The sequence below is a fragment of the Tyto alba genome, unplaced genomic scaffold (assembly GCF_018691265.1).
Source record: "Tyto alba isolate M040663 unplaced genomic scaffold, T.alba_DEE_v4.0 Super-Scaffold_44, whole genome shotgun sequence".
NCBI lineage: Eukaryota > Metazoa > Chordata > Aves > Strigiformes > Tytonidae > Tyto > Tyto alba.
Genome location: NW_024881320.1, coordinates 9,487,244 through 9,504,676, shown reverse-complemented (window position 1 = coordinate 9,504,676; position 17,433 = coordinate 9,487,244). Strand labels below are relative to the sequence as shown.

General features: G+C 40.1%; 1 protein-coding gene across 13 annotated transcripts in view; it reads right to left on the bottom strand.

Moving 5' to 3' along the window:
- ARVCF (ARVCF delta catenin family member) overlaps positions 1-17,433 on the bottom strand; it is a 292,172-nt gene that overhangs the window by 39,362 nt on the left and 235,377 nt on the right. For 11 of the 13 annotated variants that reach the window (XR_006166734.1, XM_042805460.1, XM_042805468.1 and 8 more), the window contains 4 exons: positions 14,975-15,092; positions 13,633-13,804; positions 11,350-11,367; positions 6,771-6,842 (listed from right to left, as the gene is read on the bottom strand). Coding sequence is in view for 12 of the 13 variants with exons in the window: in XM_042805460.1 (XP_042661394.1) it covers positions 6,771-6,842; positions 11,350-11,367; positions 13,633-13,804; positions 14,975-15,092 (380 nt within the window). In the remaining variant the exon portion in view is untranslated. The remainder of the gene's footprint in view (positions 1-6,770; positions 6,843-11,349; positions 11,368-13,632; positions 13,805-14,974; positions 15,093-17,433) is intronic. The other 2 variants (XM_042805465.1, XM_042805467.1) reach the window with 1 other exon arrangement.

Genomic DNA, 17,433 nt, shown 5'->3' with positions numbered 1-17,433 from the left:
GCCAAAGTCCTGTTGCAGCAACATGTACCAAGGTAAGAGCCCAAAACATTTTGTCTAGTTGCTGCTGTTTAATGCATTGCATGACAGACAATCACCATGGGTACCCATGGGTAAAACACATTATCTGGGGAAAATATGCTGCTAGTTCAATACCTGTTAAAAATAAGCAGGGATTGTATTGTTTTTTTAAACCTTATGCCACTGAGTTATGTAGAAAGAAACAAAGGTTGTTCTGTGGACAACATCCTTCAAAGGCCAAGCTGTTCAAGGGTTACTACCTGTACAAAAGCAACAAGGAAGGAACAACCCTTAAGAATTGTGCTAACTATTTTATGCAACATCTGCACAGCAAGGTGAGCTTATCACAAGACAAGATGGAATCACTACCTAGTAGGACTGCTTTAGCAATGAAGTCCAGGAGCTCTGCATGGGTATGACACCAATCTACCATAAAGAACCAATTAATCCTGGCAACAAGCAGGAAGAACTGAGAATAGCCAGTGACAAGAACACCATGACAATGAAACAGTGTTTATTCAACAGGTTTCAAAGTCAGCTGTCCCTGAACAGCGAGGCAGATCCTTCTATTCATTACTTCTGCCTCATTCGGCTACATAAAACTTCTCAAGCAAAAACTGCAAAACATTTCAAATCAGGTACAATCCTACAGCCAGCTTCCTTTTAGGTACCCAGGAGTATTTACCGGGACTAGGATTGAGACAAAAGTCAAAGAAAAACACCTTCTCACCTCTGTACATGAGTCACCACCACCCATCACTGCTCAACTCATCTAGAGTTTACAGAGAAATTTTGTTAAGAAAAACTCTGTAAAAAGAACAACACTCCTACTGGTATGATTTTCTGTTTTAAGGAAGTTATATCAAGTTGAGTATTGACAGAATTTTGCACTCCATTTAAAATCAATGCTAAGTGAGTAACCATTAAACCCTCTCCCTACCTGACTCATGCAAGAAATGCACACATTGTGAAAACATGGGTGTCAGTGTGTCAATATAGGCCACATTTCTTACAGTTTAGGCCAGTCCGCTTGAAATTAAAATAATCACTGTTCTATAATACACTTGGTGTTAGTTCAAATTGCTCTAGTTGTCATGTTAAGAACAACAAGAAGCTATTTCAGACTCATTACTTTCATTGGAAGAAGGTATGTTAGGGCAGAAACAAAACAAAAGACATAATAGTACTCCTGGACCTCAAATTCACATTACAGCTGCATCTCCCCATATGATCTCTCAAATCCTTCAGTTTCAGCCCTAAACTTACAATTTCTGTTCTGCATGATCAAATTTAACAGATCCATAAAGATCACAAGTAAGAGTTTCCACCTGTAGAGCACAGCTCAGCAGGCCAGGAAGCGACCCACTGTCACATTTCAACCCAGCTTTGAACAAGTGGCTCAGCAGAAAAACTGCATATTGTGACAATAAAAGCAGAGTATTCCAGAAAGATTAGCAGTCAGCTATGGAAAGACTGTGTATGCAAGAGAGGAAAAATCCACAGGTGCCTGCTCTGAATTCTTTGCAGATGTTGAGAAAAAGAATGAGAATTTACAGGTACCAAGTGGGAGAAAGTTTGGCAAGGGCAGGCTCCATGTGGGAATTTTCCCATTCAAAGCAATAAATTTTCTCTTGACCTGCATTGAAGACAGATGAGAAATTTTCACTGCTTTGTAAATTATGAAAAACACATGAGACCAAAATGAACACTCTGCTTAGCAAAGCAACAGAAATAACAGATACTGAATAATTCTGATTGGAATTCTCAACCACTTGCACGTAATACTTAAAAGATGTTAATACAAGAACATGTTACTTGCTCTCATAGAAGAGATCTTCCCAGTCCCTCAACTTCCACTAGCAGGCACAGGCGGGGTGTGGATGGTACCATTAATCAATCAGTTCTACGCACTTATTCAGTATACGACAATCAAAATTAATGATTGAAGGGAGCTGGAAAGGGCTGTTGAGTGCTTGAGTCAACTTGTAAAGATTTAAAGAAAGCAAATTAAAACAGCAGTGAAATGAGAACAGTAGCTAAACTTACTTACAAACCTAAAGTCTGAGTAAAGCTTTGGTGAAGTTTCTCTCTTCCCCCACTACATGCTGCCTTTAGCTGAAGACAAATTGCCAGCATTTTTGTAATCTACTAAGTTAAAGTCATTACCCTGACAGTGCCAGGAAGTCTAATTTCCTGAAGCAGTAAAACAAAGATTTATAAGTGAATTTAAACACTCACCTTCTGGAATAGAAAATCTATCATCAGCATCAGGATACATGGAAGGCAACTGAGGATTTCAGATAATGGAGAAAGAAGACACTCACTTGCTGACAAGCTCACCCAAAATCTCATTCCCTACCTACATAAGCTGCTGATTGGGCTAAGTGTACACACAAAGCTGAGCTTCCAGATAAATTCAGCTTTTCTGTGAGGTTCGTGCTACAAAATAGATTTGTTCAACTATAAGCAGCTTTAGCACTAGCTCAGTATTTCTGCTCGACTGCCTCCTAAACTTATGTTCCCATTAAAATGGAAGTAAGCTTAAATAATCCAAAAGGAAATTATAAATTACTAACCATTTAAATAACTGATTTAAAGGAGGGAATGTGTTAGCTCATCCACCAGGCTGAAATGTACCTGCACATGTGTCTCTATGGCTGAAAATTTTCAACGCCCTCATGAAACTGAAATCACAGCTGAACTTCAACACCCAAAGCACCTCAGAGCACCCATTTTTGTGACATTAAATGTATGTGCATATAAACAAGAAGCCATGAGATTTGCTTAAGTCACATCGCAGAGGTCGGGATTTAATAAGAAATAATCTGCTGATTCCATACAAAAAGCTGTCTTGGTCTTCTGGACTTTCTCTTCCCATGTTCCACAGCACTAACAAACAGAGGTGGACAATCCAACACCCTCACATCAGGAAGATTAAATGTGACCACCTTTATAACATCTTCAGAGGGCTGACACATATCAATGCCGATTCTTTTCAGAAAACCTTATTGCACAGTCTGCCATCTGAGACACTGCTTTGCACAGCACAGGCATGATTAATCCTGATCTCCCCCCAATGCATGAGCCTCCTGTCACTATTCCTGCTCAGAAATAAGGACTCAGTGAACAAAACAAAGGAATAGTACTATGCTATATATTTAATATGTACACAGGAGAAATCAGCATTCACACTGTGGCAGTGCAGAAGAGAACACGCTGCAGAGGAGACAGCCAACACCACTACCAGTGACCTACTTTATATTGTGGAAGGGATTTCGGCAAGACTTTTTTTTCTTTTCTCCCCCCTCACAAAAGCAGTAATTTTTGAAAGTACTAAATTTATCAAGGTCCTGATTACAGCATTCATAATTTCTCGTCAGTGCTGTCCTGTTCTCACACAGCTCTAGGCAAGCTCTTAGCACTTGCCCCCAAAATTTATCCTCTCTTTCCCTTTGACTGTCAGAATAAAAAAAATATTAAAAAAAATGGTCCTTTCAACAAAGGGGAAACAAGAAGCTTCTCTTCTACAACCTTTTCTCATGAAGAGAGTAGTACTCTGGACACTGCCAGAGCATATATATTTATTTTACAATATCAAATGAGACAGCTTCTGAAAGCACTGCAAGTTCTCCCATCTGACATTATCCAGTTTACCACAGATAACAACCCTGAACTGGAGGCTTTCCCCTGCCAGAATGCCTAGCACATAAAATTATTAAAGGCTCAGAGATGGTTTCAGGGCTGCTCAAAAGCTGTGTTGCAGCAAAATCTGATTTCCATTAAAAAACCAAGAACAATCAGAAGAAAAGGAGACTAGTTCATAACTTTGAAAAAAACAGAATTGCCTTAATTCATTCATTCCTCTTCAGGAAGAACAAATTCCAGGGGCAGGGGGAAAAACCAAACCAACCAAACAAACCCAAAAACAACAACAACAAAAAAACCCACAAACCAAAAAACAACTAGTATTTAAATTAGGTAATAACTCAAGACCCTTCGGAGTGTTCAGGATATGAACGTGTTCCTAAGGTGTCTTGAACAAAGACTGAGAAAACCTCTGCCTCCCACAAACACCAAACCAAACACCCCCCCCCCCCCCCAACTAGAAACTACAAAGATTCTGGTTTTATGATGTTTGGCTACAGGATAGGGAGAGGTTCCTGCAACTTAAAAGTAATTTGGAGACCAAGCAAAACTTCCAGACATGGTAGAAAACAGGTCTGAACTAGCTCGCTACTTCTAGTTTGAGGTTTTTCAAGTGATTGTAAGCACACTATCAATTCAGTTCAGTGATCATACCTAAGAATATTTCATAGGGAAATCATGATGTCAAGTTCTTGAAACCTCATCTTTAGATCCACTGGATAAGCACCATGGATGTTGACTATGACAGGAAATGTGATACACTGCATCCCAATATCTGTTATCTACCACAGCATTCATTTGTTGCATTGCATGAACAAATCCTATTACTGCCGTTTCATTTGCCCACATAGATTCCAGCTGAAAACTCACTTTAATATAGCTTTAATAATACATGAAAGAGATTAATCTATAATTGTTGATTTCTGAAATAGCACTTCATTGTGTCACTCAAACTTGAGTGCTTCTGATCATTAAAACTTGCATGATTTTTCAGTTTTAGTAAAGAGGTTCTGCTTCAGCTGGGAGCTGATCTCATCAGAGCCAATTATACTCTACGGCATAGATCTGACCAGAGCTTTTAAGGGTTTTAAAACGGCAATTTTATTTTTCTTATAGTACTGAAGAACTCAAAGTCCTAGCAATCTTGTTAGAACCTTTAATATCCAGGAACTCTCATGTAAACTAGATGTTTAGCAGGAAACTACTAGTAAAAAAGTGAACAAGAATGCGTCACTGAATTTATTTTTTTTTTTAATCTTGGCACACAGTTTCTCATGCCTTTTTCCAAGTCAAAGGCCTTCTTTCAAAGTGCTGTGGGATTAATCTCCTGACCTAAAATAGCATATGTAGTCAGACTAAAATCTAGTCATCTTAGATTAAATGGGAGTATCTCAAAATTATCAAACAAAATCTCTTCAAGAGTGTATGATTTCTAGCAACTGAATATGATAACGAGCTGTGTAAGCTCAGAGGCAGATATGTCTCCTATCAGATATGCCACAACAATGTTACCATTAACAGAGCCACATGTAAGATTTTTATCTTAAAGAAAGTTATGCAAGATCCATTTTTTTCACATAAATCCTTGGTTTCCACCTTCTTCCTTCAGAGGCACCTACATTCCAATCACATTTAGAAAGGAATGAAAGTGCTGAAGCCCTTGCTATACTTTGCATTCCTTTCTTTTGCTGCATCCTTAAGACATCTCTTTGCTCTTCAATGTAACCAATGCCCATCCCTAAACTGATGGCAAAGTTACTTAGAAGTTTCCTGCAGCTCTCTGAATAGGACAGCATTGTACCTTTTAAGAGGTGCATTAGTATCTTGTGCAATAATGCACCAAATGAAAAATAGACATTAGCCTAGAAACTGTACCCACTGTAAAAGGGTGACTGTAAATAGATTAGATCCATCTATATATTAGGATTAGTTTGCATATCATTGATCAGAGCTTCACTGCCCATGAATTTAAGTAAAGGTGCAGCACTTTACATGTGTAATTATTATGCCATTACTGATTATCAGTACATCTCTAAGGATGTTAGATATGGCCTCTGTTGCTGCCCTCAGTTAACAGTAAGGAAATTGAAACATGAATTGGTTGAACAAGGTCACTAAAGCAGCATAATTCAGGTATTCCAAGTCCCAGGATCCCTCCATTGAGACACACTGTCTCTTTACACTCTCTGAAATTGTACAAGTGATGTGGGAAGAGTTTAAGATTTTCCTTCTGAAGAATGCTCAGGTAGTTCTGGGTATTCAGAAATTATTAAGGTGAGGGTGCTATCGGAGGGCTTTTCCTGCAAGACTAGGTTGACAGGGTGGCACCACAGCAGTTGCTATGACAATGTCTGAATCTTTGCAATGACATAGCACACACTTCAAATGAAAACCTGTGCAAGTCTCAAAACACAATCCAATGCTTTAAGAAGTCTGACGAGATCCCAAATCATTTACTAATCTCCAATTAAAGAGTATCACGCACGAAGGAAGGGAATGCAGATTGTTTGTGAAAGATTTCACCTCTGTCAGAACTGAAATACAAAAGGGAAAAGCAGAAGAATTTTTCTGTGAACCTCCTGATTTTGGAAAACTACAAATACTACCCACTACAGACAAGGAGGAATACTGTATTCAGAAGACCGACTATCGGTAAAGACAACAAAAACTGAATTCATTCCCTGCCATCACTCTCTAATTTGTTGGAACACTGAAAAACTACAGAGATGCCAGGGTAGGGAAGAGGTTAGTGGTAAGTACACTCACCCAATGCATTTCATAACTCCTTACATTCATGTTTAGTGCAGGAAATTTGCAAACCAAAATAAAGGAAGAGACCATGCACTCACCCCTCTATAGAGTTACAATCACCAACACCAAATCAAATGGGCTTCTTCAAGATTCCACCGATTCAGCAGCTTTATGTCAAAGCTGGTTATACCCAGTATTGAATACTGGATAACAATAAGCACTGACACATCCATTATTTCAATTAACTGAATACAAAAGAAAGAGATTAGCCTGATATGCTCACATCTCAAGACCCTTTAAGAGCCTCCAGCTCCCAGGCTACTTGTTATTTCCAAAAGCAGAAATATTAACATTACCTTTTGCTGCTTCAGACCGCTTAGGCAAATCAAGTGTATCAAAATTCCTGTCCAAATCTCCATTCTTCTTTCCTGTGCAAAAAAAATGAGACAATAGATGGAAAAGACTGTCAGCATACTGACAGGTAAGTTACTGTCATGTGCATCTACAAGATGAGAGAAGATATAGACTGACAATATAAATCACAGACTATTACCTGTATTTGTACATACCTGACTTGCAATCCAGCTGCATAGCTGTGGTTCTAGCATGAGCAATTTAGGGACAAAAATCTGCGCTATTCTCAAGTTGATCTGCAGACATGCTTAGCACTACCATTTCAGTGGGTCTTAAGAGTGCTTAAAATCTTGGAAAATTGTGCCATTTCCCCCCTTGGCAAAGCTATGCCCCTCCCTCAGCAGCCTGGTATTCACTTGTTTTCACAGAGGAATTTTGACCTGAAGCTTAGCTGGAACAGAAACTGAGCAGCAGAGCAAAAAAACAACAGGCTTGCTTTGCAACCTCTATTCTCATTGCGACTATCGGGCAGGAGGGCCTAGATTTACTATATTGTACAGACAGCAGCCAACAACTCAACCTTGAATTGCCCTTCAATCAATGAAGTGCCATTTTGACTATTTATTATAAGCTAATGGAAATAATTCCATACTTTCACTAAGAGAAAGTTTCAAACCATTGCATCAGCTTTAATTTATACAATCCTTCACAGAAAACAGAACAAATCCTGGACTTTAGTTTTAGTTAGGCTGGAAATTCAGGGTTATGTAAACAACTGGGGAGGGAGGGATTAGTTTTCATCCCGTCTTCTTCCCCCAAGGAGACACACTGCCTTGGGTAAACTGGTATGGATGCTGTGGGATAAGCAGGCACCTTGCCATCAGAGAAGTACTGACAGCAGGGAGAGAGATTTGGAAGGAAGTGCATGAATCTGCATGGCTTCTGAGGACAGCAGCCTACAATTTAGCTTTCCCAAATTATTCCAAGGTGGAAAATCAAGTTACTTAGTCCCTCTCCCTTAAGAGCAGGGAAGGTAGATGTGATGGGATGAATTCAGAACAACACAATTTAAGCTGCCAGAGGTGGCTTCTGAACAGGGACTCTACCAGGCTGTTACCAGGAGTTTACAGGGGTGGCTGGAAAGCTCCACCAGTCAGGATGCTTAAAAGCAAACAGGAAAATGGTACTTGAAAAACGTAACGTGGAGATTAGTCTGACTCTTGACTGGGAATAGGTCACAAAATGAGAAAGGCCAATCCCTGCCCTGTTATAGCATGAAGCCAGTGCAGTTTCTACACAGTGGATTCAACAGGCCACTCTACCTTTCCTCTTGACAAAAGGAGAAACATATGCAGTACTATATAAAGAAAAAAAGCTTTTAAATACCAGTAGTAATATTTAGAAATAACATCAAGAGGAAAAAACCCAAACCCCAAACGTCAAGGTAGCATTCTATCCCCTCCTTTTCTTTGGAAATATCACACACTTCTGTTTTGAAATGGCAACACCCTGCAATAATACCAGCCAACTTTAACTACTGCGCAAAACAAAATACACATCTAGAAGTTCTGTTAATCTGAAGTAATTTGCTTAATTAAAGTATGAAAAAGCCCATCTAACTGCAAAAAATGTCATGCAGCCAGGTACCATGCCAGTCCTTGGAAAGGTATCTTTTCTAAAGGGAGGGACAGGAATTAGCTGCACTTTGCAGCCCTCCATCAAGTTTTTGCTCCATGAAAGAATGAGAAACACGTTGCTTGGGAAACCAAATACCAGAAAGAAAAAAATGCTGTGCACCACCAAAGGACATTGCATTTTATAATGGCAGCTGAACCCAGTTTACTGGCTGCAAACCCTTGTTGATCCTTAGAGTGCTGACAGGAAAAAGCAGGGCAGAGGGAGACCAAAAAAAAAAAAAAAAAAAAGCACTGAAGGAAGTCAGTGTTTAGGAAAGATTATAGACTTCAGGTAGACCAATAAATGTGACTCCATCTTATCTACGAGTAGGACAAACTGTTTTTTATCATGACCCCAAATTTCATGTCTCTGGCATTAGCTTGTTTGAACCTCAGAACATTCACCTGGAGAGCCAGACCTTATTCAGCACAAGTACTCATTTCACAAGTTCTCTCTGTAATTTAAAGGTTGCCGTTTGAAACTTTTATTAACCCTGCAGAACTGAGATGGCACAGTTAAGAGGTCCCTTCTTTCCAGTGCAATGTTTAGTAAGCAGTATGTATTTGTGCACACTTTTTAAGGAAGAGATTATCCAGGAGAGCAGTGTTGGCTGCTATATATTTTGAGGTGGCAATGAAGAAGCAGCTGCCTACTTACTAAACCATCTTTCAGTAAGACAGCACACTCCACCTGTGCTCTGTGATCTTCAGTCACTGTCTCCAAATTTCTGGGCCAGACTGCAAATACTGGCCACCTTCTATGAAGCCTTTGCTAGCTTGTGTCTCAGCCCTCTGAGAAACTCAGCCACCCCGGAGGCAAAACCACATCTGTTCAAACCAGAAGCTGCCAGCTGTTTACAAATGGAAGCAATTCAGAACACAGAGCTCTGACTAAGGGGATTTCAACTCTACAAATTACTTGATTAGTCAAATTGAGCATGGGCCAGGTTCAGAAATACCTGAAGCACCTACATTTTCCAAGGCCTTCCTATAGAGAGGAGGTGAGCAAGCTGGAAGAAGATTCCAAAAGAAATCCACCTAGAAGGCAAAGGCTTCAATCTGAAGCCCAGCTAGTATTTTTCCCATTTGATATTTACAGTACCCACAAATACTGGAATTTCTAAAAAGGTGACCAAATTTAGCAAGTTGAAGAGCCTACCAACTGCAAACCTCTCAGCCATCCCCTAGCCTGACTGATATAACAAGAAAACCAGCTTCACTGCCAACTTCTGTAGCTCTGAACACTCCAAGCCTGTCAGTAATGCTAGTGCCCAGGGACACGGAAATGGCCACGTTAGCAGTAGAAAGGTAGTTGAAGATCCTGGTTTTGTACATTTCAATTTCTGACCTTCGATGCATCTCCCTGCTCTCCAAGTTTTCCAGCTCAAGGTATGCCAGAGAAAAGATGATGTTGGATCAGAAGCATAGTTCCAAACTTTGCCAAGAGACAGACAGCTTTGAACATGCCTGCTGACAAGTCTGTTTTATGAGACCTGGCTGTAGGAATTGGCACAGCACTCTGGCTTAGGAAAACTGCCTGACATGAGACTTGCTTGTGCAAGATGCAATTTACAGTCTCTGAAACAGTGGGATAAAAATTCTTTCCCTCTCCCCCTCCACTACTTTTCATTATGTAAGAAACAACCAAAACATGACCTTCGGCATTTTCAATCTGTCAGAAACTCAGTGCAGACTTTGAAGTGTGACCCAGCACTACTAACCACTAATGTTGTTGTTGATCTTCCTCAGATGTTGTTTTGCTTTACCGGTTAATCAAAACAGCTATACAGCTAGACCATTTCTGCTGAAGGATTAATTCCCAAACCCTTTCTTTCTGGTTAAAAAAGTTGAATTGAAAGAGATTCTTCATAACAACACCCCTACCCTCCCACCCCTGCAACAGTCAATACTGTACTTGTTAATAGACCCACTGAACTGAACTGCAGCAGAGCAACAGAAAGCAAGGGCTGAGCTCTGTCTTGCCAACATGCCCATAGTCCCCAGGCTCACCAGTCACAGTCTGAAATCAGTGTCTTGCAGAACACTACTGAGCACCATTTATTGGGTGGAGCAATTAGGTTTGTGGGGTTTTGTTGATGGTTTGTTTTTTCGTGTGTGTGTTTTTTTTTTTTTTTTTTTTCTTTTCTTCCTTCCAACCTTTCTCCTTTGGCTCAACCCTCCAGAACCCACTGATCTGAAGCAAGTGTCACAAACCAAAAATGACCCTGCCTTCACTCCTGAATCTGCCTCAGTAACAAACTGGAAGACTCCAGGGCACTCACAGCCTAACTGCTTCCCAGCTAAAAAGCCAGGGAGGCAAACTTTAGCCTCAGCCTTGTATATTGCAATTGCAATTTTACTTATTGTGCAGGGATGAGAAACTAAAGTGCGTATCCCCCGAGGCATTTACTGGGGGTAGCTTCATCTAGCTAGCCTGAGTGCCAGTAATAAAGACATAGCAGCCCAGGCATGCGTGCCCAAGCTGACAAAATACCAAGGATCGCTGAGAACACACATCCAAGCTGCTAAGCCTTCATGACTACTGCTACCCAGACCAGCTAGCAAAGCTGGACTTTGATACAACAGGGTTGGGGAAGCAACCTGCACATTTAAGTGTTCCTTCTCTCATGGGGTCATCAGGCCAGTTGCAAATCAATTCTCTTACTATACCTACACCAGGAATGAATAAAACCTTGTATTTTCTATTCTCAGTGTGGGAAGACCAAACTGCAAATTCTCACTCAGTTAGAGGATTTCCATGCCTACTGAAACGAGCAGGAGGATGTACTGGGGGAGCAGAAAATGTGAATGAACAAGACCTTGATCTCAGCTCTTACCCTTGCACGTAGAAGCTGAACAAAGCATATTATGGCGATGATGAAAAGAAAGTATTGCAAAGACTCACCTTGATTGAACCACTCCTCTAATTACCAGAAAAGCAGCAAAAGAAAAACAAAAATTTACAGGAAGGAAGAAAATACAAAGGAACAGTCAAAGAGGCAGAATTTCACAGAACAGGTTCAAAACCTGAGTATTACAAGAATACTGCAGAACTTTCATCAATTAAAAAAATCAAACCAAAACAAGATATTCTACTTTCTCCCTTTTGTTCCTGCTGGAAAAACCCAATCATTCTCTGCACAGCTTTTTTTTCTTCATCTTTTCATTAAATGAAAAGGTGCTCACAAAATTGAGGGGACAGAAGGATGACTAGCCCTTTGCAGAGGTGTTTGAAATGCTATGATCAATGACCATGAAATAAAATAAAATAAACATGGAAACACTGCAAGATTAAGTGAACAAGGTGAAAGGAGAGAATTGATCTATTTTAAAGTCCTAGACTGAGAAAATTAAAGCAGGTTCAGACCAGGTATTCACACACATTTAATAGTGAGAAAAGGAAGCTTCTCTTTATGATTTTAAAAGCACATTTATTAATGGATTTCAATTTTTAGCTTTTAAATCCAACAGTTGCCTGTCCCCCTCTATCCTTCTGATCTACACACTACCAGCTATGAGCTCAGCATTATTAACAGTTGATGTCCCTCTAAAGAACAACATACTTTAAAAAGAGCACTGAAAAAAGAAGGAAAAAAAAAAGTTAAGATACACTTTGGAAATTGTTATTTCCTGCTGAACACACAGAGCCAAACGCAAGCTGTCACTGAGTGCCTGCACTGCTCACCGAAATCTGTGGGTTCATCCTCAGTGTCAGATGATTTTGAGACCAATTTGTCCAAAAAGACACAATCAGATGCTTTGGCTGATAAACAGAAACTACCAGGTAATACAGACACAGAAAGCATATAGGTTGGTCCCGGAGGAAAGAGGCAGACACTTGACAAAGGACAGCCACCTGAGAGCGCTCTTTTCACTGTCATCAAGGGGATGATGACAGCTCTCAATCAGCACACTCCCCTCCTCCCACAGTGCACACTCATAGCTTTTATGTCTAAAAATGTTTTCACTGACTGTGTTGCTCTCAAGCAGCAAAACATCAGGGACTGCAAGTGGCAGGGAACAGGCTCGAGTCAGCACATGTTCAAGGTTTCCAAAGGATATCACACTGAAGTTTTAGTCATTCACTGTGAGAACAGGCTGGCCAGGCAGGTGAAATTATTTCTTTAGTTTTTCCCCCAGTCACAGAAAGATTCCCATCAATTTTATGTTTTATTTTCAAACACAGTTTAAATATAGTTGATGACAGACTAGTCTGCAAAACCAAGTTCACACTGTGATGACTTTCCTAACACATATGGAAACATGTAATATTTTAACAACATGTACAGGTCAGATCAAAGGAAGAGTAACATGCAGCACACAGTCCATCAAGTTCAAACAATTCCATTTTGGCTCTTCAGGACCAAAACTTTCATGAGACCTGGCTATAAATAGTAAGCCAGGATGTGAGCACACATGAATGAGGAGAATGGAGCCTAGACAGAAAACTGAGTTAATTATATCTGAATTCAGTCTAGAATAGTAATTTCTCTAAAACAACAAAGAAAATGGATATAATTTGATTGTCTCTTTCTAAAGGAAAGATGGAAGGGGGGTTACTGAGACTATTAATCCTCTCTTATAATGAAACTCATTTGCAACACTCATGCTCCAGAGGAGAGAACAGGTCTAAAAGTGACTGACAATTAAAAGCTACAAGATCATGTCTGCAATTTAAGTTACTAAAGGAGTGACAAAATTAGGAGGTTGTATGTTTTGGTTGTGAGTTTGAGGGTAGGCTTTTAGTTTGTTTTTAAATGTGAGAGACTGGAGGCATGTAAGATGCACAGGGATGAATGCATGCTGGCCTGGCTTCCAGAGGCCGTGACACATGCTATACAGCCAAGCAAGTGGACTAAGCATAGATCTGACAGATGCAGGAATGCAGCAATGCAGAGGAGAGGCAGAGCACGAACCCCTTTGTCCAACAAAAGTGTCATCTTTCAGCATGCACCATGCTCCTACTTAAAGCCAAACAAAACTGTAGCAATCATGGAAAAAATTCCCAAATATCTAGTAGTAATGTAATAAGGGAGATGAACACATGCCACGACACTACAAACACGTACCTCTACAAATTGCATCATTTTAAACCAGCATGATAAATGTGCTTGCAAGAGCCCTAGGCCTACACAGCAAAATTTACCCCTGAATCCATTTCCAGTTCTGAGCTGTCTGCAACACATACCTTTAGCTTTTTTCCCACCAAAACAACCAGCATCATCTTTTTTCTTCTTCTGAGAACCTCCCATGCTTGTAGTCTGACTGGCATCTAGTTCTTGGTACTTATCAGCTCCGGGGACCTCTTTGTGGACATGATAGGAAAGGTTCCGCATGATGCACACACAATTCTCTACAGACTGTTACAGAAAAAATTATAAGTATTGCACCCTCTTATTTTCAAACCATTGTATTATACAGTGAAGGGTTTGGGTGAATTTAAAAAAGTCAACCTGCCCAATGAAAAGAATGTAGCTTTAAAGGAAGATTTAGTCAAGACCCCTTAATTTAAGGTTTGTTCTTGTTCTAAAACCAATTTTATTCTTCCAGAAGTGAAGCAATTCATAAATAATACCCATTCAAAATGAAAACTCTCTAATCAAAAATACCACCTGATCTTACATAAAGAATACAATTCACCAAAAGATCAAACACACAGCAGAAAATGATCATATAAGGATCTTATTTTAATACAAGCCTGCCTCTCATTCTTCCAACCGTCACAATTCCCAAGGGGCCCATTTTATTAAATTTTCTCTGGGTCAAAACCTAGGCCTTGTGAGGATTTCAATGAGAACACGTGTCCTGTAGTAATAGCTAAATCCATAGCACATCAGATTCTGACAAAAGCAATGCTCTGTAGGTTGCAATGGAAACCACCATGTGGTTACAAAATCCTCGTCCAAAATTATCTGATTAAGTGACAGGATTTTATAATACCCTTGTACAGTGCATCCCATGGTGGGACTCAGAAAGAATAAAATAATGATGCTTTACAAGTCTTATTGGTGTTATAAAGCAAAAGCATGCTCTTTCTTGTTTAAACAGGTTAAATTTATGATATTCCTTATGCATATAAATATGCTTTTAAGCACCCCAGGATAGATGAAAATGTTGCAGGTCTGAAGACATATCTTAATGTCTAAACACTACAGTCTTTAGACATGATGCTAAATAAAGTATTTAAAATGGGAACTGACTCCTTTGCTGGTATTGTGCAAAGCACAGTACAATGGGACTCAATTCTCATCTGGAGACTGCACTTATAAATGCCAATTAAGTAATGCAGAACAATAGCAATAATGTCATTGATGATAATAAAGGACTACTCTCTCCAACTATCGCAACCACATGCCTTTGCTCACCTCATCAGCCACACAAGATAATGTGACAGAGAGGAAGATAATTACTGTATTTTCTGAGGCAAGCATAATCCCCTTCTGATACCAGTAAACAGAAGTCAGATCCCAGAGCAATACTTCAGACTAAATTAAAGGAAGCATCTATTAAGTTTTAATACTCAAGTTCACCTTATTGTCTGTATCCTTCTTGCCAACTGCAGACTGTAGTGCATGAAGGAGGGCATCCACCAAGCCATCACACTCCCTTAGTCTTCTGCGTGCTTCTGCTCCATCTGAACTTACATTCCTAACAGGAGAGATTTAAAAGAAAATTTAGCCCTCTAACCTTCACCATAAAGTTGAAGGTGCATCAATTTATACTACATTTATTAAGAGTTCGTTACCTCGGATGAACAATTTGGAGGCAAAGTAGTATGTAGTCTGACAAGCCTATCAAAACTCAGTAAAATACGGACAATGCACATCTGCAACTCCCTGAATCTGAACCAAAAGGGAAGCAGTCACAGAGATGCCTACAAACGTATTTTTCTGAGTTACAAGCATGGACAGTGATACACCTTAAACTGTAAAGAATTTTTCAGAGCAAATAGTATGCAAACCAAAAATTTAATTTCAAAGCCAGAACTTTAATCTGAAAAATACTCTTACCATCCTAAGAAAAACATGTAAAATCACAAGACTGCTCAGCAGTATTCATGGCCACAGAAGTTGAAAAATAGAGAAGGTTAAAAACAGGTATACGATAAGCTATATTTTATTTAATGAATTTAACCATAGAATGGTTTAGGTTGGAAGGGACCTCCTCTTTGCCTTACGGATCTTGAACTCCACTGTTGCACGGTCATTGCAGCCAAGGCTGTCCTTGAGCTTCACACGCCCCACCAGCTCCTCCTTGTTGGTGAGAACAAGGTCCAGCATAGCACCTCTCTTCACCAACTCCTCTATCACTTGGAGAAAGAATTTATCATCAATGCATTCCAGGCACCTCCTGGATTACTTATGCCCTGATGTGTTGTCCCTTCAACAGGTATTGGTGCGGTTGGAGTCCCCCAGGACCAGGACCAGGGCTTGTGAATGTGAGGATGCTCCCATCTGTCTACAGAGGTCCTCATCCACTTGGTCTTCCTGGTTGGGTGGCCTGCAGAAGACCCCTACTATAAGGTCACCTGTCCCCTCCCTCCCTTTAATCCTGACCCGCAAGGTCTCAGTCTGCTCCTCACCCATCCCCAGACAAAGCTCCCTGCACTCCAGCTAGTCACTGACATAGAGGACAACCCTCCCCCCTCATCTCCCCTGTCTGTCCTTCCTAAAGTGCCTGCATCCTTCCATTCCAACATTTCAGTCACAGGAGCCACCCCACCACACCTGTGATGACAATAAGATCATAGCCCTACAGGCATGCTTTCTGATTGGAAGTTACTGCCACTCAATCTAAATACCACATTTCAGTATTTAAAGCCCATCTTTCACACTGTGTACACCAGATTCAGCACAAAGTCTGGATCAGTTGCATTTAGAAAGTAAAAGATGACAGTCAGTACATTTATCTGGCTTTAAATTTCTCAAAACATTGCACAAGAGAATGGCACAGGTAGAGGACGCGAGACAGAGCAGTGAACAGCTACTTGGAGTTGTTAAAGTTGCACTTATCAATGACTACAGAAACTGTTAGAGAGGAGCTATGAACTTAGCCTCACTTGTCCAGCAGGCATGCACACTACATAGTGAAGCCCCAGCCTTGCATAAGCATAAACCTGCCATTACCCAATGAACAAATAAAATTCAAGTCAATTTTCTAAATTACGTCATTTTTTGGGGGGGTGGGGTGGGGAAATGAAGTGACAACATGAGTCTTAATAGTGCTTGCTGGCAAAACCTATATGGAAAGTTTTCTAAACACTGCAATGCACTAATTTCAACAACACCACAGCCAACCTCCCAGCTTTCAAGGTCTTTGAATTCCACAAACCAATGTAAGGTTAACTCTCAAAAGCTGAGAACACAATTATTACCTTCTGCTATCAGGATCATGCAGCCAATTTTTCTTTTTAACTAACTAGAGGGACTGCCAATCTCCAAGTAATTAACAAATCAATCACGGTCTCCTCCCATGTTCCCCCCCTTCACCCAAGCAGGCTGGTATGTTAATTGGATGACTAGGAAAAAACTCACATTTTCTCAGAGACCTCTCAAAATCTGAAGACACTTAATTGTAAGCTGGTTGCTGTAACAGCACATTAACTTTCAATTAAGAACACAAATGAAATGCACAGATAAACAAATCCTTTCCTCGAATCCTAACACACAGCTTCACTGCTGGCAATGGCCAATACAAGGCAGGTAAAGTGGATATTAACATATGATTCCACATGGTATATGGAAGAGAGAATCCTATGTACTGTTTTCCCATCTCCAGTTGTACTAATCCTTTTGTATCAAAAGCCCAAATGTGAATTTTAATGTAAAGTCTTTAAGAAACTGAAATTAAAATTCAGATTCTCTGTGTTACCTTTCAGAAGTTATAACAATAAACAATAGCAGCTTCACCTCCAAGCACATCTGTTGAAGTGGAACATTACTTATTAAGCTTGAGGGTGACAGAAATGCACTAAGAATGGTCTTATCTG